The sequence below is a fragment of the Micrasema longulum genome, unplaced genomic scaffold (assembly GCF_059751315.1).
Source record: "Micrasema longulum isolate JH-2025_06_02 unplaced genomic scaffold, ASM5975131v1 h1tg001303l, whole genome shotgun sequence".
NCBI lineage: Eukaryota > Metazoa > Arthropoda > Insecta > Trichoptera > Brachycentridae > Micrasema > Micrasema longulum.
Window position 1 is genome coordinate 16,039 of NW_028278490.1, and position 26,341 is coordinate 42,379.

The window sequence follows — 26,341 nt, forward strand, 5'->3', positions numbered from 1 at the left end:
GACATGAATAAAGTATAAAATGATCATGGACAAGTCAACGTTAAAATTTAGTGTTTAAGATATGTATTTATAACTAAAAAAACTAATTGTAACAGTACAATATTACAGTCAGTTCTTTATCAGCCAATTAAATATAGTTGATATAAACCTACATATGGTTGACTTGTTACAGAATATAAAATGAGCTCATTGTGAGCAGAGTATGAGAGTGATATATTGTTACACAGGCAGAGTATAAATAAGAGGATGTAATGGAATACAAAGAATATAAATAAATGAGGAGACGACAAATAAAACAGAGTTCTAGAAAATACAGTAGTAAAATACATTGATATTTTGAAATTTTTATAACTTTACTAATACATAAAAGGAAAATACAAAGTAAAATTTTATCAAATTCTTCTCTCTTGGTTTTCTTGCGAGACGATTTGCTTGACGGTTTCCAACTGAGATTTCCCTCAAGAATACAGACAACATTTAACTTCTAAATCTAGTGGTTACGTTGTACACTTGAAACTTCTAATGTATACTTACACACGTAACGATCTTATTAATATTGTATGGAATTATAGCCTACAATTTTGTTAAAACAAAGCTGACAATTGGTATGTCTAATAAAAGATAAGCATGAAAATAGTTTAAAAGTCATACAATACAGAATTGTGTAACACCAGGGTGTGTAACACCACGTTATCGCTTACAGTAATTTATATTAAGGTGATAGTTAAGAAAATATATTTGCGGTAAACGTAGTACATATTCGTAAACAAAGCAAATTAAAGTTCGTCTTAGTCAAATTGTAAGAAAACAATATTTATACGATACATAAAAAAATACCGCTTAATTAAAATTACCCAACGGTTTTGAGAAAAGTTGATGAACTTCCAGTCAGAAAAGTTTGGGTCATGAAGGGATTACACACATCGTCAATTAAATATACATTTCTTTCAAATTAAACGAACTGTGAATGACTTGTTAGAACCACAGTAAATATTCTTTGCGTAATTTTCTCATATGTAATTTGATTGATTACAATCGTATAAGAATGGATTTGGCCGATAAAAACACTGCAATATTAAACTTCCGAAATTTGGTAGGAATGACCGGACCGGATTATACTTCATCAAATCGCATACTGGCATCATAAAGAAAATGAAAATGTGGTTATTTTTTTTGTAGTTTGATGTTAACTTTTGGTTCCGACATTCTGTTCTAGTGACGAGATCGGTGTTCGCCCCGGTCCCTTTCCCTCTCGGCGGGGGGGTCCCTCTCCCTGTCGCGGGCCCCGCCACCCCCGCGTTCCCGGTAGCGCTCCTCGTAATACCCCACCCCGCCGCTGGACGACACCCCGGAGCGAGACTTGGACCCGGACTCGGATATAATGGGAGCATCACCGGCAGTGGGTTCCACTGGGGATTTTCGGGGTCTAAAAAAATAGAACAGAAATATAGTATGGAATAATATAATAATGTGGAAAGAAAATAAAGATTTTTTTTTTTACATATTTAACTATGTACGGGTAAGGATGGATGTAGATTTTGCCACTTATAACATAAAAGTAATTTAAATAGCCTAAAAGTAAGTTATTCAGATTTACAATTGAACGTAGTTATGTAGAAAGCAGCCAGCCATAGAAAAGTGAAACTGAGACAATAGCACTTTTGTGAAAACAGTGAATAATTAAATCTACACAACAGTTTGAATGTTTTTGACTTTGACAGATGATAAACAATTAATACATTAGTTTTTTTATATTTCAAACAAGTATTTTATTACTATTTGACCAGTTTTAGTAGTAATTTTAAAGTGCGGTAAGATTTTTCTAGAGCTGTGGGTGTTTTTTGCAAATTAAAAAATGCTGTTTTTAAAATCAACACTATTTTTACAAGGTATTATTACAGTTTTTTTGGATGAAAGCAGCCTAGCTGTTTTCAACAGAACATAGAATTGACCTTACTGTACCCGATAATACCAAATTCTCATTTTTTGAAATTGTGGACTGGCTGCTTTCCGCATAACTACGTTCAATTACAGAATGCTCAAACATGCAAAATGAGTAGTATATTGATGGCTCAGTTGCAAAGAATGATAAGTCATAAGTTTTGAGTTATACTACCCACTATATTAACCAAGCACTACTTTTCAATTCTACAAAGGTGTAACTCTCAAAAAATATTAGCTTTCTCTTGTTTCAAAATATACGTTTTTAAACAGCTATGAAAAATTGACACGTGGACATAAAAAAAAAAATTGTAGTCACCATCGTAATTTTTTTTCTTTATTTTATTGCAAAATAAAAGTGATAATATCCTATTGTTTTCTGCATAACCCAAAAATAGCAGCAGTTATATGCTGGTTAAAGTCTTCATCCTGCTAAAAGACATGGCATTTTTTACCATAATCTAGGGTTTTAACATACATAAAACCGTTTATTTATATATTTTACATGTTACTTCTGATGTTTAAATGAAAACAGCAAGTGGATAAGTTACCTAACTAGCTAAAATTGCTCGAACAACTCTGAGGATGATACTTTTTCATAAAATTTGAAAAGAAAATATAACCGAGAAAAAGTGGTAAAATCTACACCTATGCATAAAGGCAAAGTGATCAGTTTTATGCTCGCCAGGCCGGTCCAAGAACAATTAATTGCAACGTAGATCCACCTTTAAAACCAATATTTTACATCCATCTTGCCAGGAATACAATCCAAATGCACAAATCACTACATTATGAACTGAGGTGAACTTATCTTTACTGGATTACCCTTTTCAGGATTTTTACCCGAGTAGCCATCGGGTTAAAAACACCTGTCCAGAAATGGATAGAGCGACCGTAATAGACAAATATACCAGGAATAGACAGTAAAAACCACAGACAACGGGTAAGAAAGTGAACGCATCTCTCATAATATGGACTCCAGAAATCAATAGAAACATTGTAAGAGTTTCCAATGGTAGGTAAAATTCCAACACTACTTATCAAGGTTTTAAAATGATACAGCGATAATTTTTATACCTTTCTTCTCTACTATGGCCTCTGTAATGATCAGTGCGATCTCCCCTGGAACGAGACCTTTCTCTTTCGCGATAGTTATCCCGATAGTACCTGAAAGAGAAAAGAATTTGTATACTTGAAAATGTGCATTGCAACGTAGCTTACTATTAAGTCGGGAGAAATCTACTATACCAAAAATTACAAATTTACACTCGTGTGTAAGTTCATGCAGTAGAAAGATATACATGGTTTATAGATGATTTTAGGTGTAGATTGCATCTCAATAAATAAAAAGTTAGACAAATATGAAGAAAAACTCACATCAAATTAATGTCTTTTTAAAAAAATACTTTATCGCAATACATTCTACAATTGAATTAACAATGTGTTCCTCACTGGAAAAACTCATGCCAAGGAATACAATTTTAGTTCAGTTTGATTTATTTATTTTTTACGGAAATAATACGCTTTTAAAAAAAAAACATTTTAATGGCGTGTCACCTTAAAGGTGTTTTGCCAGTGACATGTTAAATATTTAAAAAAATAAAAAACTTAGAATGGTTTTTTCAAAAAGAATAATTGATTAATTTAAAATCTAAATACATTGTCACAAATCTCAACTAAACGTAGGTAGCTCGAAATATAGGGTAACCATTAGGACGACCAAGGAAGACGTGGCATGATCAGATAAACCAAAATCTTAACTCTGGTCATGTCAAAAGCAGACATAACCGAAGGGCATGTATGACAAGATGTATGAATGTGGAAGAGGCTAGGATTGTATGCCAGGATAGACGTGTGGCGGTCCATTCTCTCTGCCTACCCCTACGGGGAAATGGCGTGATGGTAGTAGTAGTAGTAATTAATTGCATTTCTATTTACAATTATAATTTTTAGTTCCTGCTTTTATTTCGAGTATTTTGATATGTCCCAAACATTTTTTGGCAGACTATTTAAGGATTTAGGTATAAGATACAAATAGTAATAGTATTACATATAGTTTAATGAGAAAAAAATAAATACATTATAAGGAAACAGTAGTTTACATTGTTACGTAAAATATTATTATGACTACATAAAATATACCAACAAAACAACAATAACCCAAAAACCAGACTATTACGATAACATAAAAAAATTGTAAAAAGAAAAAAAAAAGTTTAGCAATAGGAACACTGTTGTACAAATGCACTAAATATTAAGTGGTACATATATTTAATAATTGAAAATGTACATATTGTATTTAAGTGCTGCAATAGTTGCAAGCGCATTTGTACAAGTGTGGATTTATCAACTTGTGAACCCGAGTGGGTAATACGTTGGTAAATGGGAAATACTCACGTATCCCTATCACGATCCCTGTCGCGTTCTCTCGAACGTTCCCTGTATCTGTAAAGGCAATACCACAGTCAGTACAGATGCTCCTCTAAACTAATACTTATTCTCCGAGGTAAATCTTCACTGAGCAATATCTTTTATACACACTATATTTTGAAAGTAATTCTTAAAAACAAAGCATTTTAGTACTAATTTTGTATGGCCGGATTAAATAACATTGGATTCAAAACTAAGAGTAACATCGATAATTTGTCATAATAAGTTTAATTGTAGAAGGATATAATTAGTTAAAATGGTAATCCTAAATAACGGTTTTAATGATTCTTCCACTGAGGAATTGAAAAATAAATATGATTGGCATTTCAAAGTGAAATCATTTGAACCCTTTAGTGCAAGTTTAATTTTTTAAATTACAATGATATTTTCACAGCATATTAAAAACTCACCAGTTTACAAAAAAATTTCTTCAGAAATCTGGAAATTTTCGGTCTTCTTAAAGCTAACCACGGTGCATTTGATAAGGTGATATACTATTATCAATAAAAATAAACATTTCCTTAAATTATTGTTTATGTATTTAAACAATAAACATATAGTATAAATACGCCTTGGAAATTCGCCATGTGTTTTACACAAAAATGATAATGAGGAACAAAAAACATTGCAGATTTTAATAAAAACGTCTGGGAAGATTGCTTTTTGTTTTTAAGTGAGTACTTAAATGTAGTAAGTTTACGAAAATTGGTACGTTATCATTCTAATTGTGGCAAAAAATATTTTTTTGCCATTTTTGGTGTAAAAAAACATATTTAGTAAAATTAATGCACATAGCCGGTTTCCAAGGCACAGCGACGAAATACTAAAATGAAAATAATAATATTAGATGCACAATTTTGCTTCCACTGTTTTCCTATAGATGGCTTAGGCCAGCGGTTTTTAACCTGGGAGGTGCACCTCCAAGGAGAAGTGCGGAATTTTGCCAGGGAAGGTGACAAAATTTATTTTTATTTTTTTAAATTATCATGCGATAGCTCACTAAAATAAAAGTTTCAAAACTAAACCTTAATTCAATTTTGGATTAATCTAAGTGGAGAGTATGAATCTTTGTATTGCAAAGTATGCATAAATGCAGGTACATCTACTGTTTGAAATGTCTTATTTATGCAAAACGGGCTATTCAGCACTGGCTGCAATGAAAACCAAACATCGAGCCAGGTTAGTAGTCGAAAATGAGATAGGGCCACATTGCTCACAAGATTTAATAAACTTTGTGCCAATAAATAACAACAACCCCCGCATTCAATTTTTAGATTATGTACCATCCTCATGTCGACGGCCATACAGAATATTGGTGGGATCAGCTCGGCATAGTGTATTATAAGCTGTTTAAACCGAGTGAAACAATCACAGGTGATTGTTAACGAACGCAATTAATGTGTTTGAGCCGAGAATTTAAGACAAACGGTCGCAATACATTGAGAGACGTGATAAAGTGATTTGTAACATGACACTAGCTTGACCACATGTTGCAAAAGTGGTCAAGACATACTTGGAAACGTTGAAATGGGAAGTCCTACCCCACCCGCCGTATGCTCCAGACGTTGCTCCCTCTGACTATCACCTGTTTTGATCGACGGCACAAGGCCAAGCTGACCAGCACTTCCGGTCTTATGAAGAAGTAAAAAAAAAATGGATAGATTCGAGGATCGCTTCAAAAAATGACCAGATTTTTTAATGCAGGATTCGTACGCTGATCGAAAGATAGGAGAAGTTGGTGGCCAGCTATGGACAGTACTTTGAATCATAAATGTAAAACCAGTTTTTTACAATAAGGCCTTAAATTTTGGAAAACAAAAACGGCGGAAGTAAAGTTGTACACCTAATAATAATAAAATAGGTTTGGCGAAAACAAATAAAAACACCAATATATTCGATAAATGCATACAATGAACACCAATTGTGAGGTCTGTAGTGTGCACAGTGATTGATTTTTCATTCACTTCATGTTAATGAGTAAACGCAGCAATTTCAAATCAATAAGTTTTTCAAGAAAGTTCTTTAATGCAAATGTAAAAAAAAATTAGAGAAAAGTTGAGAAGCAATACATAACTAGATATAAAATATGCAATGTTTTGAGAAAATCTTCTATTTTGAAGCCCTTATATGCTTACTCTGGCTTGAGTGTGTTGGTTTATCTCATCAGGGAATGCGGGAAAAAGTTATAAAATGAATTAAAATGTACCTTTTGCTTCACTGGATGTTTCAGCTATGTATGCACGGGAGTTGTCTTTATCAATATAAATATCCCTATCCCAGTAAAATAAAATATAGTTAATACTGTAGTCGAAGATTACTCAATAAAATAATGCTCGTTTTATATGGATCAGAAAATTGAAAAAATAAATTGGTCAGAGTTCTGAGTTGAAGTCTATTATAAGTAAGCTAGTATGTTATTTTGATAATTTTTCTCACTGAATAAACGGCACAATTTTGTCAGTAAGAGCAATAAGCAATATACAACAAATACCCATTACATGAATAGTATGCTTGTTAAGATTTTGAATCTGAGTACACGAACTTTTTTTTAGGAAATTGAATGGATTCCGATGAGAGTCCATCATCTTCGTGCCATGGCCACTTTTCCCAGATTTTTATATAGCATTTATTGTATGCAAACAATCTGAGTGAAAAATTTGCAGACAAAACTTTAACCAATTTGTTTATTACGCAATGTTTGTGAATAACATGCCTAAAGAGTTCTGCTTACCTGCATAGCTGGCAAGCGGACATTCAACAATTGTTTCTTGTAGACTTCAGACATACGTAATATTTAGCCAATCCACTAGTCATCACACGTAATATACAATTTGGTTGTCATTATAACAATATTCTAAGATAGTCCAAATCTGATCAGCCCTTTGTTAAGTTTTCCGATCCGTACAAAACAAACTTAGTTGTAATTTTGACGTAGAATACGTCTTACCTCTAAGCCCCCCCCTATTCAGTAAATCGAGCGGTTGCTGATGTTTATATAACAGTGGACAATGCAAAATGAGTTAAGGACTTAGGAACTGGAACAAACTAATACACTGGAACCTCATTTTACATGTTTTTTTTTGTGAAACAATTTTTGAATATTAATTTAACAATGTGTAATGGTAATATATTATACTATTGGAATGACCTACATCGTTATTTTACTTAATTGGCGTATAATACATGATAGTAAATAACCTTTGTTAAGATTTTTCAAGTATTTTGATGATAAAAAAAATTAAGGTAAAAATAAGTAGTAAACAATTGTTTTTTTTTTAGTATACTTTTTCTACACAGTACTGTGTGGAACGAATCCCTTGTGTAATGAGGTTCCAGTATATAGAACTATTTTGCAATAAAATTTTTTGGTACTGCGTAAAATTAACCCATTGTAAATTCAATTTATAATGTAATAGTAACCCTCAAACACATATATTCAATGTTTGCAGCCATGGACCTGACACAGCTCTCCCCGCTGATTATTTTCTTATATTCTCAGACAAACATTTAGTTTTCAGGTCTCTATCTCCATCGTCTCACCTGTCCCTGTCCTCTCGCTCGCGGGAGCGGTAGCGGGAGGCGGAGCGCTCTCGGCGCGCCGCGCGGCGGTGCACGCGGTCCCTGGAGCGAGAGCGCTCGCGGCGCGAGGCCGAGCCGTAGCTCTTGGTCTCCACACCGTGCAGCGTGTCCTGGAGGGAGGAGATCAGGATCTTACACCGGTCGTCGTTGGCAACCTGCACAAGAAAAAATATTCAATTATTTTTGTTCTAATGTTTTTGCCTCCTTTCACGATGATAGCTGCTCGATCATGGAATAATATTTCCTCTAATGTCAGAGATGCCCCTTCATTGTTCACAGTTAGTGTCACTATTTAAATATTTTCCCTTTACTTGCCACTTTTGCCCCCTCCTCTCTTCTGTATAGTGTAAATTTTTACTGAAATTATCTTTATATTTCTTTTTTATTGTGTTTTATTTTATTTAAATCCCAGAAGGGATGTGTACCTATCTAACAATACATTTCTTTCAATTAAATATTGTTGCATGTTAACGTTGAAAACCCTGAAATTATGCTGAGAATTTTTTATATTTTTTATATACTATATAAAATATTTTATTTCCAAAGGTAATTTAAGAGTCCTCATTAGGAAAACCTATTCTGAGGAGAAGTGTACAGAGGTTATTTAAAAAAAAATATTTCTTCTAAACTAAATTTCGTCAGCCAGATTATGATTTCACTTTTGAAATATTGTTCATTATTAGTTAAATGTTGAAGTATGTTAAATAATTTGGCAGAAAAACTACTCAAATTTACTTGAAGATCCCCACAGTTACTTTAGATATTAGCGTCAGCATAGGCTGTTCAACTTTCTCAATATACAAGACAAATTTCTACGCCTGTTAGAAGAGCTACCTGTAATAAATAATTTTACTTTGAGATTCATATTTTTCAAGTCTATGAGGGAGTTTTAATATTATTTTAAAAGTAATGTGTTTAAATTGTATACTATATATACAAATATATAGTATACAATTTAATTTGAAATATCAGTTGATTTTTTAGTTAAGTCTAAAACAGTAGTCCATGATTTTAACTACATAACAGACCTTGCTTTGTTTGATGAGAGATATAGCAGTGACCAAAGTCTCGATAGCGCTGGCATACTCGCCCGCCGCGGCGTCAGAGACGGCTCGGGCGATGGCGCTACTCGACACAGTTCGATTCCTGCCCATCACTTCCTCAAACTCCTGCTCAGACATCAGTGGAGGGGCATCAACGCGCCCTTCATATGCACCCTGTCAAAATAATAAAGTGGGTTGTATTAACAACATTTCATATGAAACTATACATAAGTGATTACATGATTTTATTCATTTTATATTTCTTAGTTTGCAAATTGAATCTGTTGGACTAACTACTATTGTTATTATAATTTAATTATAGGCAAGGAGCCTTTTTAATTTTAACACATTGATATATACTTGTCAGCATGCAGAGGTTTGTGATATGACACAGGCTGTATTTTGTATAATAGTAATACATTTTAATGTTCTGGGTAATTTTTCCAACTTTGTCAATGAAAATCAGTAATTTTGGGTGAGACATTATCAAGTAGAGAAGTGTTTGCGATGTGACACAGATGGAGCTGCCTTACCTACCGATAGCTACATACTACCGCAACATAAAACAAGACTTCGTTGTCTGTTGTTTCACATCGTAAGACGTATATTATGTGTCAATTATATCCAACAAACTAATCAAATTAATTAACAAAACTAATATAATGACTGCACTTACTGGAGGTCTCTGGTATTGCTGAGGCGCCCTGTGGTAGGGCTGTGGATTGAGCTGGGGGGTGGAAGGCACCTGTTGAGGGGCACCCACCCCTACTGCGGCTACCCCTCCTCCCACCCCGGCCGCTCCGGCAAAGAAGGCGGGGTTCACGTGAGGAGCGGGCTGGCCTCCAACTACACCTGAAAGTCAATTAAAAAAAATCTTAACACTTAATACACCAAATAATGAAGCAACAAAGTTTCAGTTGAGAGGACATGAAAATGTAGGTATTTTCCGAGCTTGTAACGTTTCATTGGCTGGTTCAGGTGTTCACCGTACACATCAAGTAATGTTTACAATTCTGCCTATGTTTTTTACTTTAGGAACTTACATTACGCTTTGCCTTCATTGTTGATTAGTATCACCATTTGTTGATTTTCTTAAATAAAGTGCATACTCTATCAACATATTTTAACCACTAGAAAACACCTGTTATAAATAAAAAGGCCCATCATTTTGAAGCGGTAATTTTTAATTTAGGCCTTTGCGTTACAGTGTTCGGTCTCTGTGGTGTAATGACTGAGACACTTGACTCATACACTGAAAGGTTCCGGGTGCAATTTTCCGTGAGATCACAAAAATTAAACAAAACATGGATTCGCCTCTATATCTCATTCCACTTTCAAAATAAATGGATCCTGACATGGCAATGAAATAATAAATAAATTTTTGTCGATAAAAAGAATTTTGTTTTTACCAGCCAAACGTAATTAAAAATAAAATTGAAAAATTAACCAATGAGGAAGTTCAGTGCTACAGGAAATTGGATGTAACAATGCTTTCTAACACGAGGAAAAAAAAAAATTGTAATAGAGCATTTAATTGTACGGCAAAGTTTCTTGAAAATATGTAAAAGTATTAACAAAAACGGTTTTAATAAAAAATGAACTACTTTGAAACATCACAGGTTAATGTGCACATGTGTTTACAATAACCGATCAGTTGAATGTAGTTATGCAGAAAGCAGCCAGTCCACAATTTTGAAAAAATGCAAAATTGGTGTTATCGGGTGCAGTGAGGTCAATTTTATGTTCTGCTAAAAACAGCCAGACTGCTTTTATACAAAAAACTGTAATAATCACCTCCTGAAAATAGTGTCCATAAAAAAAAACGGCATTTCTCAATTTGCAGAAAACACCCCAACACTACAAAATTCTTACGGTACTTTAAAAATCATTAAAACTGGTCGATTTCATAATTGAATTCTTGTTTGTAACATATAAAAAAACTAATAGGTTCATTGTTTACCATTTGTTAAAGTCAAAAGCATTCCAGCTGTTGCGTAGATTTGTTTATTCACTATTTTCACAAGGTGTTATTATCTCAGTTTCACTTTTCTATGGCTGGCTGCTTTCTGCATAACTACGTTCAATTATAGTGTGGCGATAGATTTTCGTTTTCCGGGTAGCTATGCTTTTCGACGTTTCATAGGTTATGACAGGTAGAGGGTTCTAATTTTAAATATTAGAAAAACTCAACGACTTAAAATAGTGGGCGGTGTAATATCAAAATTACAAAATTTAAAAAAATCACAGCGATGACAATGGGATAAATTTTTTTTTTACTCTATTAACAAATAAAAAAAAATCCACAGAATTTCCTCTTTGTTATATATAGACCAAAACACATCAAAGTGAAAAGACTAAAAAAAAAAAAACTGAATCTTCGTGACAGCTTGCACTGACATATCACCAATGATATTATATTTATCTTTTGCTTACCTGGTGGGATGTGCTGTGGCGGGGGGCCCCTGGCACTTCCAGGAGGCGGCTGCTGTGGCGGGAAGTGGTGCGGGGGGGCCTGTTGCTGCGGAGGGGGGCGTGGGCCTGCCCACTCAGGGCCCCGCCCACGCACGTCTGGGCCTCGTCCCCCTGGACCGTTGGGGAACTGTAGGGAATAAAGAGGAGATATTAATAAAGTACAGACATGGAAATTATGTAAGGAATAAAATATATTGCTCGAATGCCTTCCTCGGCTTCTCTGGTATAACACCATCTTTTTGTTGAAATTTTCTATGACATTTTGACATAATTGGGGCTTTATCTCCCCAATATGTGGGATTATCTCATTCTTTAGGTCTGGTGTTGTTGTTGCCTAATTGGTGTAGACTTTTGCTTTCAAAAAGCCCCAAAGAAAAAAAAAAACATGACGGCCAATTGATGCCTCCATTATAAGAGATGATCCTAACTCCGAACTTATATCACAATAGAGCTATTGTGTCATTTGTTGTGTGGCAGGTGGCACCGTCTATTTGAAACCATATCGACAAGCCTTACATATACCTATTGAATCTGCATTTTGCAAGCTTTACAGGAGAGCAAAAACAAAGCTTAATATATTTTTAAAGAAGCTGATAGGTTCTCAAAAAAATGATCAAGGTTTGTTTTTGCTTTATATATGTCGATATATCGTTGGCATCAAATAGCTTTAATTATTAATTTCCCACGTTTCTAGATGTCATTGGTCAAACATTTCTAAATTTGACAGACAAAAATGGCGCATAATTCAAATCGTACACCTCCTATTACTACTGTGACAGCCTTTAGATCCGAGAATAGGTGTCTTAGAAAAATGAGAAAATGCTGAAATTTTGTTTTAAAAATGCTTTCTGAGTCATAATAACATTTAATTGTTAACAATCTAAATTAGACAGAACTATATTTAATTTCCTATTTTTGAACTAAAATGAGTACTAATACGAAAATACGGAATATTTATTTACTCACAGTAGCAATTTTTTATTTACAATCATTGAGACATAAGTTCCAACTCCGTGGGACCAAAATCCTGTGTTGAGTGAGACAAATAATAAACTTAAATAACAGGGCACAACAAATAATTAAAAAAAAGAAACATAAAAAAAATAACACAGCATATCAATAAAAAAAAGAACAAATAAACAAATATTTGATTTACATGAAACAAACTCAAATATGTAAAAAAAATCATGAAGGAGTTTCCTACTCAAATCCCTCCAACTGAGGAAAATCCAATCCTAAACCTCTCTCTTAAAAATAGGTTTTGTTCTTGGGAGCTTAATGCACTCTTTCAAAACATCATATTTTATTTTCACTCTTCTTTGTGTGCGTTAGTATAAAATTATAGGAAAAAAATGTCACAACTCACGTATGGAGGTCCCTGTGGATGATGTTGATCTACCGGCCTCTGCATGGGGTGGTGAGGGCCAGGAGGTCCCTGGGGCGAGGGTTGGCGCGGAGGGCCACCAGGGGGTCCTCCGGGACGAGGGGGTCCGCCCCACTGCTGCGGAGGCTGGAAGCGCGGAGCACCGCCTCCCTGCATAGGTGGACCCTTCGGATTTATAACACAGACATTAATTATTCATATTCTTCAATATATTGCAAACCCAAAAGTACACCGTGTTATGTATTGGTTCTCATAAGTTCTGCCATGTCCTTCTAGTTATTTGACTCGGTTGATTTCAAAGAATACTGAAATTTGTGGTATATTGCGCTCAAAAGAAAATTTTAGAAAAAAATGTTATTAAACTGCGTTCATAACTCCAAACAGACCAACTTAGACTTTTGGGGGTGCGGTTTTTTTAAACCGGGTTGTGGTCCTGTGGTAAGTGTCTCAGACTCATGGATCAACGATCCGAAGTTTGGACTCCGCTTCACTATAGCTTTATTCCCATTTCCATATAGGGAGTTATTTACAACTTATTAAAAATGCACCCGAAAATTTAAATATTTGGGAATCATAAGAATGCTAATAATTATTTATTATTAAAAAAATAAAATGTATTTCTAGGCCGAGGATTTCCCAGCGAGGTGCCATGTTTATAGCAAAGTAAATATAAACACTAAAATAGGGAAAATATTTCTTTGGTATGGAACAAACCGATTAGGGAATATGCATATGGAATATGTCTTTAAAAAAATATTACAATAGTGAGTTGTATAAATATTTAATCAATCAGCAGTTCGCAATTGTATTTTGCCGCTACCGTAGTGTGTGGTGTTAGAAAGCAGCCTGAAAGCTATTGAAATTAAATTTGAGAGGGTGTTATCCTTAGAGGTACTCAATGAAAGTTTTGCTCGTTTAGCGCTCTTATGTAATCAAGATGGTAGGCATCTATTAAATGATTTTAAGATTCAACACGCTAGATTGTAAGAATCGAATTTCTAATTGTATCTGTTCTTAGTTAGTAACAAATGAAGATGATTTTGTGTATCTTATCATTTTTGTATCTATACATTTTTGTTTATCTTGTCAAAATTTATATCAGACAAATATTTTTAAAAATAAAAAAAATCTAGACAAACACTTAACTCCATTGCGTCCATCCAATTGGATAATACAAATGGGAAGTCAATAATTAAACAAATGTGTGATTAGCAAAAAATAAAAAAAATACTATGTAAAATTACTTTCTATGATATTAAGTAAACACACAATTATAATACATATGAATTTGTTTTGTCATGTTATTTTGTAATTTGGATGTAAATAAACATTTGAAGGGCTCTGTTGAAATAAAATAGTTGAGAATCGGGGCAGGTCTAGTCACAGGAATTGTACTGATTTGTGTACTTGCAGTATATTTTAATTATTACTTTTATTCCGGTAGTATGGTATTATAACCATACTGCCATTTTTTAAGAATTTTTTTTTTTTTTAAATTAACCAGTTGCATTTTTAAACTTACTATCAGATTATAATACCATAGAAAAATTATATTCCAGCTTTAAAAACATTTTATTTCACAAAGAAGACAATCATCAGCTTAAAATGGTAGTATAGTAGCTACTTAAGAAAGTTTAGTATGCAGTAGAAATGTATGTTAGTGTGAAAAATACTTTATTGTACGCTTATTATTATTTGCTATAGCAGGCAGCCTTTGCTGATGCGCCTATATCTCGTGTACTGCTTTTTGTCTGCGTTTTTCTTCCTTTTAATGTTTTTTTTTTAAACTGGTTGACTGAAGTGGAATGGACAAATAAGGCTTGGCAATTTATTCCATTCTGAAACTACCCTGCTGAAAAGGAAGTTTTTCTTGAGATTGAGGTGGAATTGGCGACGATAGAGCTTTCAGTTATGACCAGTTAAATAAATATTACATTAAGTGTTGGTACATTTTTACAGCGGTACTTACTCTTCAGTCTTAAATAAAAAATGGAATGCCGGATGATTCTCCATATTCCAAAATGTATCTTTACATTCAGAAAAGTGAGAATAAATAAGTGGTCGAACCTGCATAGGCATTCTCTGCTGTTGGTGGTGTGGTGGAGGGGGTCCCCTCATGTTCTGCTGGTGAGGGGGAGGCATCATCATCCTCTGGCCGCCGGGCCCCATGTTGCCTGGCCCCATCCCCCCAGGACCCATTCCGCCGGGCCCCATGCCACCGGGCCCCATACCGCCGGGCCCCATACCGCCGGGCCCCATTCCTCCCGGTCCCATGCCGGGCCCCATGCCGGGTCCCATCCCACCGGGCCCCATGCCCCCCGGCCGCATGCCGCCGGGATCCATGCCCCCAGGACCCATGCCGCCGGGTCCCATTCCACCCCCTGGGCCCATTCCGTTATTGGGACCATAGAAGTGATCTTGAATAAAGAAAGCGATGTTGTAGTCATGAAGTCAATTCAAATATTTCAGTTTTGGGAAGATTTTCATGTAGTTGTAAATAACTGTGTTAGAAAATGGGAAACAAGTTGTGGTAGAGCAGGATTAAAACCTCGCACATCCTGATCTGGAGACCATGACACTACCCACAGAACCAAAGCCTATCTCGAGTATGTCCGTATATTTGTAGACGAGGCTGGATTTTAATCCCTAGGGAGTTATTAACATTTTTGAGAAGGGAATATGGAAGTCTTGGCATTTACAGGGCTTATGACTTTCACAAAAGATAATAAATAGAAGAGTCGAGGAAATGTAGATGTTTAAACATAGGGAGAATTGTGAATGTTACAGTGTGTAAAGTGGCCACTTAAACCAGCCAATGCCTAGATATCCACAATCCTTCAATATAATAAATTTCAATAATAATGGTTCATTTTCATAAATCACTGTTACCTATAATCGGCACTCGCAATATTTATTTACAAATTCAACATGATAATACAATGTTCAATACATTTTATTTTATTATTTAACATTTCCTATTATATAAAAGGAAAAATATTCATGTATACAATAATGGGGAACATCTTACAATGATGTTTTATTATCTTATTTTCTTAAAATTACAAATAATCAGGGGTTTTCAAATAAAATGCCTCCATAATGACGTAATCCCGATTTCAATTTAAAAATTAAAATATTTCCAATTGTTCCAAGTATCTTCGTTATATTTTGTGAAGCAAAACCATTATTAAATTTGTGATATTTATAAATTTGATTTTATGAGTAGAACCTTGGATTTTATAAATTCTCGGGCAGTGTAATAATATAATTTTAGTTTAATACGCTAGTATTATCCTCTGTTATTGGGACCATATAGTCTGCTTAGACAACAGTTGGCCTCGGATTAGGATTTATTTATTTATTATTTGATTAGGATCTCGGGCACCTAAAAATATCGGCCCTTTAGACCTCAGAATTTCTTTCTTGCTGTTCAGAGCAGTATCAATATATTAAAGATGAATCACTCACTTAAAACAATGCTTCCAAAACCACACAAAAATAAACAGATATTTTAAATATCTACGCAAAAAAATAGGTTAGTAAGCAATTAAGATTGAAAAGCTAAAAAAATGTAATTTAAAATATTAATAGTCAGCTGTTGCTGACTGTTTCATGATAGTAAATTCGGCCCTAAGGGCCTCAATGAGTCAGCCATGCGGGCCTTAATGAATCTGTCCTCTTGGCCTAAGTAAATCAGCCCTATTAATGAATCTGTTAATTTATATATGTTATTTATTGTTTTTAAAAATGTAAATAATATTATATAAGTTAGTATAAATATAATCTCCACCAACAAGCTACAGAAAGTGGCATGGTGGGATTTTAGTTTTAGTAAAAATATAACAATTGAAATTTTTAAAAATAGTAAAAATGTATAGTTATATTATTTAAATAAAAAAAAAGAAATAAAAAAATAATAATAAAAAAAAGTAATGTTATTTTTAAATTGGCCCTACGGGATTCAGTTGATCGGCTCTTACGACCTTGGTTAATTAGGATCTCGGATGCGCTATATTATTTATCCGTAATATTGATAATAAAAGACATTTTATTTAGGATACAACTGAATTATTTTCGCAATGTATAATTAAATTTGTTTTAAATTTTGTCAGCAAATAAAAATATTCCTGAATTAAAACTAAAAATTATTTCCAAAATAAATCAAGAGGTAAATATTGTAGTAATATAATACAAATACTAATAGACGATAGCCGACTGTTGCCTGTTGTCTATTTATTTACAACATATTACAAAAAAATAATAACGTATTCCTGACTCTAAGACTAATCATACATGTACAGTGTTATTAATAGTTGGGCTGTATTGCAAATTTAATGAAATAAATCTGTACCTCAGAGGCAGACAGATGCAAATCCAAACGTCAAATGTTCAACAAGAGCCTAAAGAATCTACGTTCTCTAAGTGATTTCTCATTAATTTGTATTTTCAGTATCTTAACTCTTTCACCGCTAAGCATAGATTACGTTTGTCGACACCCGTACGCGGTGGCATATTTTCAAGCGCTAAATATCACGGATGAGATTTTTAAATCGTCTAGTTATAAGAGACAAAGGCATTTATCCGTATAATTTATCGTTTAGTTATCTTCCCAAATACTTGAACTTCAATAATCAAATAAGTTTTTATGTGTATACAAAGAAATTACATCAATAATCATTCAAATAAAAGCGTTGTGAACAGAGCGCTAGTATTATACTATAGGTACTCACTCATGTTTATAAATGTGTCGGAGACACTTAAGCACAGTAATTATTAGTGTTTACGTTCTAAGATTATACACATTCAACGCATTTTATAATTTAACTCAACAAACAAAAATATCGTTTGTTCAAAATTCATTTAATATTATATCCTAATATTGATTTATTTACTTTTTTAACATCGCATTGGTTCAAATTTCAAGATGCGCGAGAAGCGAAACTCATATTTATGTTGTTTTTATTGTTAAAATAAAAATAATAATACTTATAATTTTAGGATTCTACATATAAAATAATAAAAGTGAATTTATCGTCTGTTAATATCGGAGTTTTCCGTGGCATATATAGAAACAACAATATTTCGAATATCGTTTTCAAAATGAAAGTCTATTTTAGCTTACTTTAAAATCTGTCCTTCACAAATCTACTTATCATTTTCGTCGGTTTGACATATTGAGATACTATGATTATGTTTATTTTTTATTATTTTTTAAATAATGTATATTTTTAGAAAAACAAAACACGAACTATACAAAATGAGTATATATATAATATAGTAGTTTTTATTTAAAGTCGTTATTATTACAAATATAATTCTTACATGTTTTCAGTACAACACTAACACAAGATATTCAATAACACTATCAACGCACAGTTCTATAAAGATAACGAAATACGACACTCGAGATACGGCGCGAGGTCATTGCCGAGCGGGAATTTTAAAACTGCTGGGTCATTTTTTCGCCTGCTCTGATTTAAATCTTTTATAATATAAACAAATATAATCCTAGGAGTTATTCAGAGATGTCACTCATCAACAAATGTTCAGGGAATATTTCGATACAAACTTTTTGGCCATCTATCGTGTATTTATCAAAGTATCACAGCCTGTAAAGTCGAAAATGTCTAAAGACAGTTGCCGCGTACGGGGCACGATTTTTCAGACTGTCTAAAGATAGTTCCCGCAGAATTACATTTCTTCAAAATCAATGGACATGATCATAAACTGGATACGAAAATCGAAATGTCATTTCATCAAATTCTGGATTTGCGTCTGTCTGCCTCTGATGTACCGAAATAGTCGAGTACATTAATTTAATTTTTATGCAGTTCCATTTTTGTCCATGCATTTTTAATTTCCTCACTTCAGCATTTTCCCCAGTTTCACACTTTGTTGTTTCTCCCATGACTTTTTGTTGTATTATACCGATTACAGAAATGTAGCAATGAGTTTACTTAGGGCCGGTTGCATCAAAGTTGGTATAAATTTAGTTTAAAGTTAAATATTTAAACTTAGTTAAGGCTCAAAATCTGGTAACTGAAAAGTTCCGTTGCATCAACATTATTTTAGTTAAGTTAAAGTTAAGAATGTTGCCACTGTAAAGGTTCAAGTTTCACCCTAAAAATTGTTGGGATTTTTGCACAAGCACGTACATGTTTATTTACATGTAGCAATACACATGCCCCGCTACGCGTCTTTGGGCACAAACGTTTAAATTTTCAGTGTGTGCGAAAGGGTGAGGAGAAGAAAGGAACAAAAGGGACATCGTCCTTTTTGAACTAGATAAAAAATTAAAAGAGCAAAAGCTAAAACAAAATGAAGAACTAGAAATAGAGCAAAAAAAGAACATTTTTCGGGCAACTATGGCAGCCTTAAATGCCCAGAAAGAGTTAGCTGAGCTCAATCTAGCTCTATTTAAAAATAAATAAACAGCATTTCAATACAGTGATGATTTAGATTTATTTTACACCTCGCCGCTGATGATCAAGTCCCGTGTTTTGAAAAATAATTAACAATTAAAAATTCAAATAATTATTAGTTTGTCACTTTTTTGACATTCAAAATCTTGCGATAAAGTCGGACTCTTCCCACAAAAAAATGGTCCGTTCGTGGTTTGAACAGTTTTTGTTTTCGGTTTAGAATATACTCGATGATAAATTCGTCACCGGAAGACGAAAAATCAGCTAAAATTGACATTTTGTGCAACTTTTCACAGATCGATCAGTAGATTTCAACACTCACGACGCTTTTTTGACAGATGGCAGATCGCATTTAACTTTAAACGGTCCCCTGGCGGCCGGTCAAATAAAAGTAACTTTTTTGTTAATATTTAGTTAACTTTTTTTGATGCAACGCATTTTGACATAAAAGTAACTTTTATTTGACTTTAGCCCTGACTTTAACTTAACTTTTGTCGATGCAACCGGCCCTTAGCCTTTAAAATATCATTTAGTTCACTTCACCTGCAGTGGGCTCATATTAGCAGCATAAGAATGTTTTATAAATGTTTGTATCAAAAAATTCTTACCAGGATGATGTTGATGAGGTCCTCCACCCCTCATGCCTCCTCCTCCACCACCTCCACCGCCACCTCCCCCTCCACCACCCCCATTGTTAGGGTTCGGAGGTGCCGGTCTTGTCTTGGATTGGCTCTCAAACTGGTTTAGTGCCTGATGAGAATAGACATATATTATAATTGGTATTAAGACAGGAGACTAGCGTTTCGAAATATTCCGAATATTAATATAATATATTCGAAATATTAAGTTAGATTCAATTACAGTGAAAATTACTTTGAAGTGTGGTTTTAATGCATTTGTAGTATTGGAATACTTGAATTTCAACAGAGGTGAGCATTTTGTTCAATCTGATTTGAAATTTTATTTTTATTTTCTTTTTGTATTTCCTTTACTTTTTTTTTTTTTTTTTCGAATTCAACCATTTACTTGGAAAAAAAAAATATTTGATAAAAGTTTTGAAGGTTTCTCTATATTTTATGATGCCATCCTATCCTTCATTATCAACTTTATTTTTTATTTCTTTATACCCTTCCGTAATTCTTTTTATTTCTATTTGTAGCATTGTTATCAAATTCAAAATATCTACAGTAGTTTGAGGTGAAGTTGGTGACAGTGGTGTGGAGTTCAGTTTAAATTTTTTTTAGTAGCTATTTAAAAAAAAAAATGTAGTTGAAATAAAGTAATAAAAAAATTCTATTTAATACAGTGTAACTCCGTTTATCCGAACTCCAGTCATCCAGATTCCTAAATATCAGGATCGTTATCAGGAAATAAAAAATAAAGGAGATGTTATAGTAACAAATAAAAAAGGGCGTTGACGGCCGGTGCGTTTCTTCATCATGGCAAATAACTTTGCTATAAATTCTTATTCTTAGCATGTCTAAAAAACGTTTTTAAATCCATTTTTGGATAGTACTTCATCACAATTGTATATATTTATTTGCATTAAAAATATTTGTTTCACTAAACCTTTTTCATTTATACATGAATCACTTTTTGATATTGTTTTTGCATTGCTTTTTGAATATATTTTAGTATGGCATTTTTAATAACTTTTAGTATTGCTTTTTAAATAAGTTTTAATAATGCTTTTTGAACAACCTTTAGCATTGCTTGTTGACTAACTTTTGTACTGCTTTATAAAAATGTCATTTTTTTAATGAAATATTTTTATTATTTAAAAATTATTATTTTTATATAATTAATAAAAATTAGATAATAATTTACATGGAAACCTCACTGGTTCATTAGATTTAAGATAAATTTTTATGTCTTCAATTTATTTCACGCACTGTTTGTTTCCTAAATAAAATTAGATTAAAAAAATATATTGTTGGTAGAGGACAAACCTGTTTGCTTGGTAGAGTGACGGCTGGATTCTGTCCATGTAACTCCTTCTTTGGTAGTCGGTCTAAACACATTCTTACAGACTGTTCCGAACCTAGTGAAACAACGCAGAATCCCTTCGATTGTCCATTGGCTCGATTTTCAAAAAACTTAACATCTATGAAGTCACCAATTCCGATGTCCACCATGGAATTGGCAATATCTTGATCTGTTGTCCACTGAAATAAAAATGTTTGTGCTAAATAATGATACATTCTAGTGTTTCGGACTTCTGTTTTACAGGGAGGATACATTCCATGCAATCATAAAAAAACATCACTCCTCTTTCTGCACACAATAGTGCATGGGGCGCTGCATCCAGGGTTGTGGTTCTATTTCACACACAGGACTGTATTATTCATCCCCCTGGAAACATTCTACGCAATACTGTGTAAAAAAAATTACCAAAATAAAAAATAACGATGGATAGGTTTTTTGTATAAAAAAAGATTCAGAGTATCAAAAAACAAAATTCCCTTATTGTTTATGATATTTTAATTTCAAAAAGTGCATGAAAAAAAAGTTAATGCATGAAAAAAAAATTGTATCATTTTGAAACCGTGTATAACGGGAGTCCGGTGTAATTATTTACCATTTGTTTGCACTTAGCAAAAGTATAACAATATCAGAGCATTAAAAAAAAAACTATTTAATTTATTCAGTTCTATGATTAACATACTCTGATATAATATTTCAAACAAACCATCACGCTGTTTCTCCGTAGGGATAGGTAGAGAGGATATCTTCAAGTATTTGTTGGACTCAATCGTGCCATGACTCTTATCAGTCTTCCTTGTTTTTGGCATCCATCAACATTCGCACCGTATTGCATTCCATTCGCATTAGTTGTTTTTTCTCTCTACACGTCCAAACCAACGAGGCACCCTTTTCTTGATTGTGTCGATAATGTTTGTCTAAGCCTTACATAGTTCACGGATGTCGACATTTAAGCACCTATCATACTTAGTTTTACCACATATTCGTTCACACATGTATGGGAGCGAAGTACGGAATCGGAAAAATAATTATAAAAGTAGGTTGAATGCTGTCAAAATGCGATATACTATTTAGAACACAATATTTACATTTGTACTTATTCTAACATTTCTTAACACTGCTGTATTTTTACTGTCCTAATTTATAATATTTACACCATTCTTTTATATCGAGGCTATACTGACAGAATGCATCATGTCAAGAATCTTTATATATTTTAAATATAGGTGCAAGATGTTGATTTGAATGAAGATTACTCTTTCAAAGCTTTAAAAATAAAAAATAAATTGTGGGAGAAATAATAAAAAAGCTTTAAATGTGATTATCTCGAAACTTGTTTTAATGACTTTATGCATTGTCAGTAAAGCCTCGATATGTAGGTACACTTATATTAACTTCAACATTCATTTTGGTACGTTAAAATTATTTGGAAATCGCAAAGATGTGCTCAAGTTATTTTTTGTTTTCTTTAATCAACAGAACAAATGAAATTTTTATGTAAATATGTCTGTATTGATACTTATTGTATTTAATTTGTAATGCATTAATATTTTTCAAATTTTGCATGTTTTCCAGTATTTCTTCACCTAACTTATCTCATCTCAAAGAATCCGATTAGGATCCACCGAAAACAAATGCTGATTGTTTACGTTAAAATACAAACTTTTTAATATAAAAAAATATCCTCCAATTTTTGGTAACATATGCGTGATCGTTGACTGCAGCTCCTGATATAAAAACAAACAAACATAGTAACTATGGGTATGTTTTGGTGTCACTACATTTTAAAATATTTTATTTTACTTATTAATACGTCAGAGCTTGTACATAAGGCAGTACTGGGACATTGCTTGATTTATTTTACAGACTTGTATTTTTAGATCATTTTGTTGCATAGTTATGAAAGAACTTGTTATTTTAAACTTTTTTTTACCACTAAGCTATGCCATTCTTCTAAAAAAAAGTACTTTTATATTCTTATTGTCAATTAATGTGCCTCTGTGGTCTAGTCTCCATTCTACGTGAACCATATAAATTACATTGAATCAGTCCAACATCGCTTGCTTCGAAAAGTAGCGTGGATTCTTGGACTAGAGAGAGGTAACTATTCATATGCTGATATTTATTTATTATTTTATTTACATTTTTTTGTTTAGATTTGGTACATTTGTTATTATGGAGTTAATGTTAAATATTTCAAGTATATGTTCAGCATAGTAAATGGTATAATCATGTGCCATCATTACTAGGACAGGTAAAATTTCATATTCCGACTTGTGGGATAAGAAACATTGAAGTACTATTCATCGATCAGTATAGAACAAACTATGGTCTTAATTCTCCAATGACCCGTCTTCGTCGTATTGTTAACTTAAGACTAGATCTGGACTTTTTTGGTTTCAGTTTACAACGATTTAAAGGAGTACATATATACCTATCCCCATAGAATTAAGAATAATCCAGAAGGAGCGAAGAATCATATTTGAATAGATCAGACGGTGTCCAAAAATCCCCCCCACTTTGCCCCACTATCGCCGCGCGCATGCGTGAAGTCGCCGCGTAATGTTGCCAGATAGCAAAAAAATAAACCATAACACAAATGCAAGATAATTATATTTAAAAAAAAAGGAATTTGTTAATTTACCTGAAATCTTATTGTACACACGGAAACATTGATTGACACAACAGAGGAGATATGTAAAGGGTAATTTAATAAGAGTAATTGAATTATTGAACTTTGAACTTAAAAAATAAAACAAATTTTATTTTACATAAAACGGATATTTTTATGTAATGTTAAATAATATTTAAGGTTTTAAAGATAATGTCAGTCAAATGTCCGCTACGGCGTTGTTTAATGCGAGAGGTCCAATTTAAGTTAGTTCTCTCATTAGATGAGCAAAGCGATAGTCCATGATTGGAAAGTTAAACTAAATTCTCAGATAGATACCGAGGTGCTGGGTTTCGAAGAATGTTGTATAAAAGAGAAAGAAATTGAAAGTTCATGCCCTGCCCAAAATAAAGCTATTTTAATTCTTTTCGAGAGAAAGATATCAAAGATTTATTTCGAATGAAGAGTTCAGTAATTTTTTTACCAATTTCCTCATTCCTATAAATAATACCTTTTTAATAAGAACATATTAATACGGTCTACTCGATAGTTTAACTTTCCCCTTTGTTGAGTAAGCTTTTTGTAATATTGCCTTTTAGAAACAGAACTAGTCATTAAAGTTTTACATTTAGATAAATGACTTTTTGTGTCATAAAAACATTTCTCCTCAAAATACATTGAGCAAATTTCCAAAACTCATCTCGCAGTACTCTTTGTATTATTTTTATCCACTTCGTTTTCCTTCTTTCATCAGCAGGGAAGCTGAAATTCCACTAAATCAATTAAAACCAAAGTTCTTATTAATAAAAAGTAGCGTAAATAAATTTTGTTTTCTTTGACAATCTGTCGGGTGGAAAAATAATAAAAATTTTGAGTAATGCATTTGGTACTTACACATGCATTCGCTACTTATACATGAAATGTGATCCCATTCTGTTTCTTGTTGATTGAGTAGCATTTTTACACTTCAAAACAACACAACACGGTATAGTTGAATTCAAATCGGGAGTTGCGTACTGAGCGACGTCTACAAAAAAACTAATGGGTCAAAACGTAAAACTACTCATTTAAGAGTAGTTTAGTCGCCTTTTGTTTGATGTGCTTATGCGGTTTCTGGATTATTCTTAAATCTATGCTTATCCCATTTCATTATTTGTTAAAAATGGCAAACTGAATAGCAACATTTATTTATTGGAGCTTTTTGTTGATTGTTAAAACGAACACACTAGTTTATAAATAAATTTATAACATTATTCACGAGTTTTATAATGGAACAATTAAGAAAACGGTTAGAGATAGTTAAGAGAATATTAGTTTTTTTTCATAAGAAAATAAACAAGTGAATAATGATACACATAACTAAGAACTTATCTATTTAAAAAAATAAGTATTTGGACATTGTATTTGTCTGAAGTGGGTACCTACTTATGTTTAAATATTTATGGTTACAAATTATTAACTAAATAAAGTGCTTAGCAGATAGACTATTAATTATATTGTTTTAGTGACCAATTTATTTACTATATAAAAAAGCGATGCTTTTGAATGGTATATGGAAATAATGATAACTTTGCCGGTTGCAAAAACCGACGCTAAGAGATATCGTAAAAGATAACAGTATTTTTATAATAATTATTATTTCTTAACATACCCATGTAAGGTTTCCTACGTATAACTGGTGCCTCTTTCCTATGTGTCCATGATGGCCGTGGCTAGAATTGTTATTGTGATAGCTTCCTCCGCCATTTGTTTCCTCTGGAGGCCGATGAGCGGCCGGTTGGTGCTGGGACATTTCCCCATCGTCAGTTTTAACAATCACATCGTCGTATAAGTCGACATCTTCATTTCCAAATTCGTCCTAAAATAGAATAATGACAATTAGAGATTAACGCAAAACAGCATAAAACAAAATATACATTTATTATGATGTTTTACACAAGCATCCGGCAAGCATGTCAAATTTGCAGTTGCAGTACCGTACCAATAATTGTGACAGCTATTTTAAACCATCTCAAGGCTATTCGGCGCCAGGCCATTGACAAATTTACACAAAAAACTATTGAAATTGAAGTAATAAGTTGAATAATAACAAAAGGAATACATACTACCTGTGCAAAGTCAGTTTTAACATCGTCGGCGTATAAATCTATATCTACGCCGTCCGCCATTTTCAACAAACATGGGAGATGCGCGGGGCTAGAGACAGAGTGAGAATAAAAATAATCATAGATTAACGCGAAGATTGTACGACTAGAATTGTACAATATCATGACTTTTGAAGACATAAAGTACTTACTGAATTATGCACTAATTTTTTTATGGGAATATTCGGTGTTGATTGGGAATAAAACATTAAAAAACAAACAACAAAAACAATGAAAAAAAATTTCATAAATGTCAATCTAAAATTAAATAATATATTATAACTCTGCGTTAAACCAGCTCCTATATAATATAATCCAATGAAAAAGTTCAG

At 33.0% G+C, this 26,341-nt stretch overlaps 1 protein-coding gene across 4 annotated transcripts; it reads right to left on the reverse strand.

Annotated features, from left to right (window-relative positions):
• Nucleotides 1–334: 334 nt before the first annotated feature.
• On the reverse strand, nucleotides 335–26,074 carry Cpsf6 (cleavage and polyadenylation specificity factor subunit 6). Of its 4 annotated transcripts, none has more exons than XM_088234934.1 (13): nucleotides 25,971–26,074; nucleotides 25,517–25,723; nucleotides 21,221–21,436; nucleotides 19,880–20,021; nucleotides 14,917–15,266; nucleotides 12,832–13,014; nucleotides 11,427–11,592; nucleotides 9,670–9,845; nucleotides 8,979–9,167; nucleotides 7,912–8,105; nucleotides 4,339–4,386; nucleotides 3,019–3,108; nucleotides 335–1,426 (listed from the first exon to the last, which is right to left on the reverse strand). In XM_088234934.1, exons 1-13 carry the CDS (start codon nucleotides 26,031–26,033, stop codon nucleotides 1,213–1,215), a joined length of 2,238 nt encoding a protein of 745 aa, XP_088091060.1. In that variant the 5' UTR covers nucleotides 26,034–26,074; the 3' UTR covers nucleotides 335–1,212. The 4 variants fall into 4 exon arrangements, with proteins under 4 accessions (XP_088091060.1, XP_088091061.1, XP_088091063.1 ...); XM_088234935.1 differs by having other exon boundaries at nucleotides 25,974–26,065; XM_088234937.1 differs by lacking the exon at nucleotides 4,339–4,386 and having other exon boundaries at nucleotides 25,974–26,065.
• Between the last annotated feature and the right edge of the window lie 267 nt (nucleotides 26,075–26,341).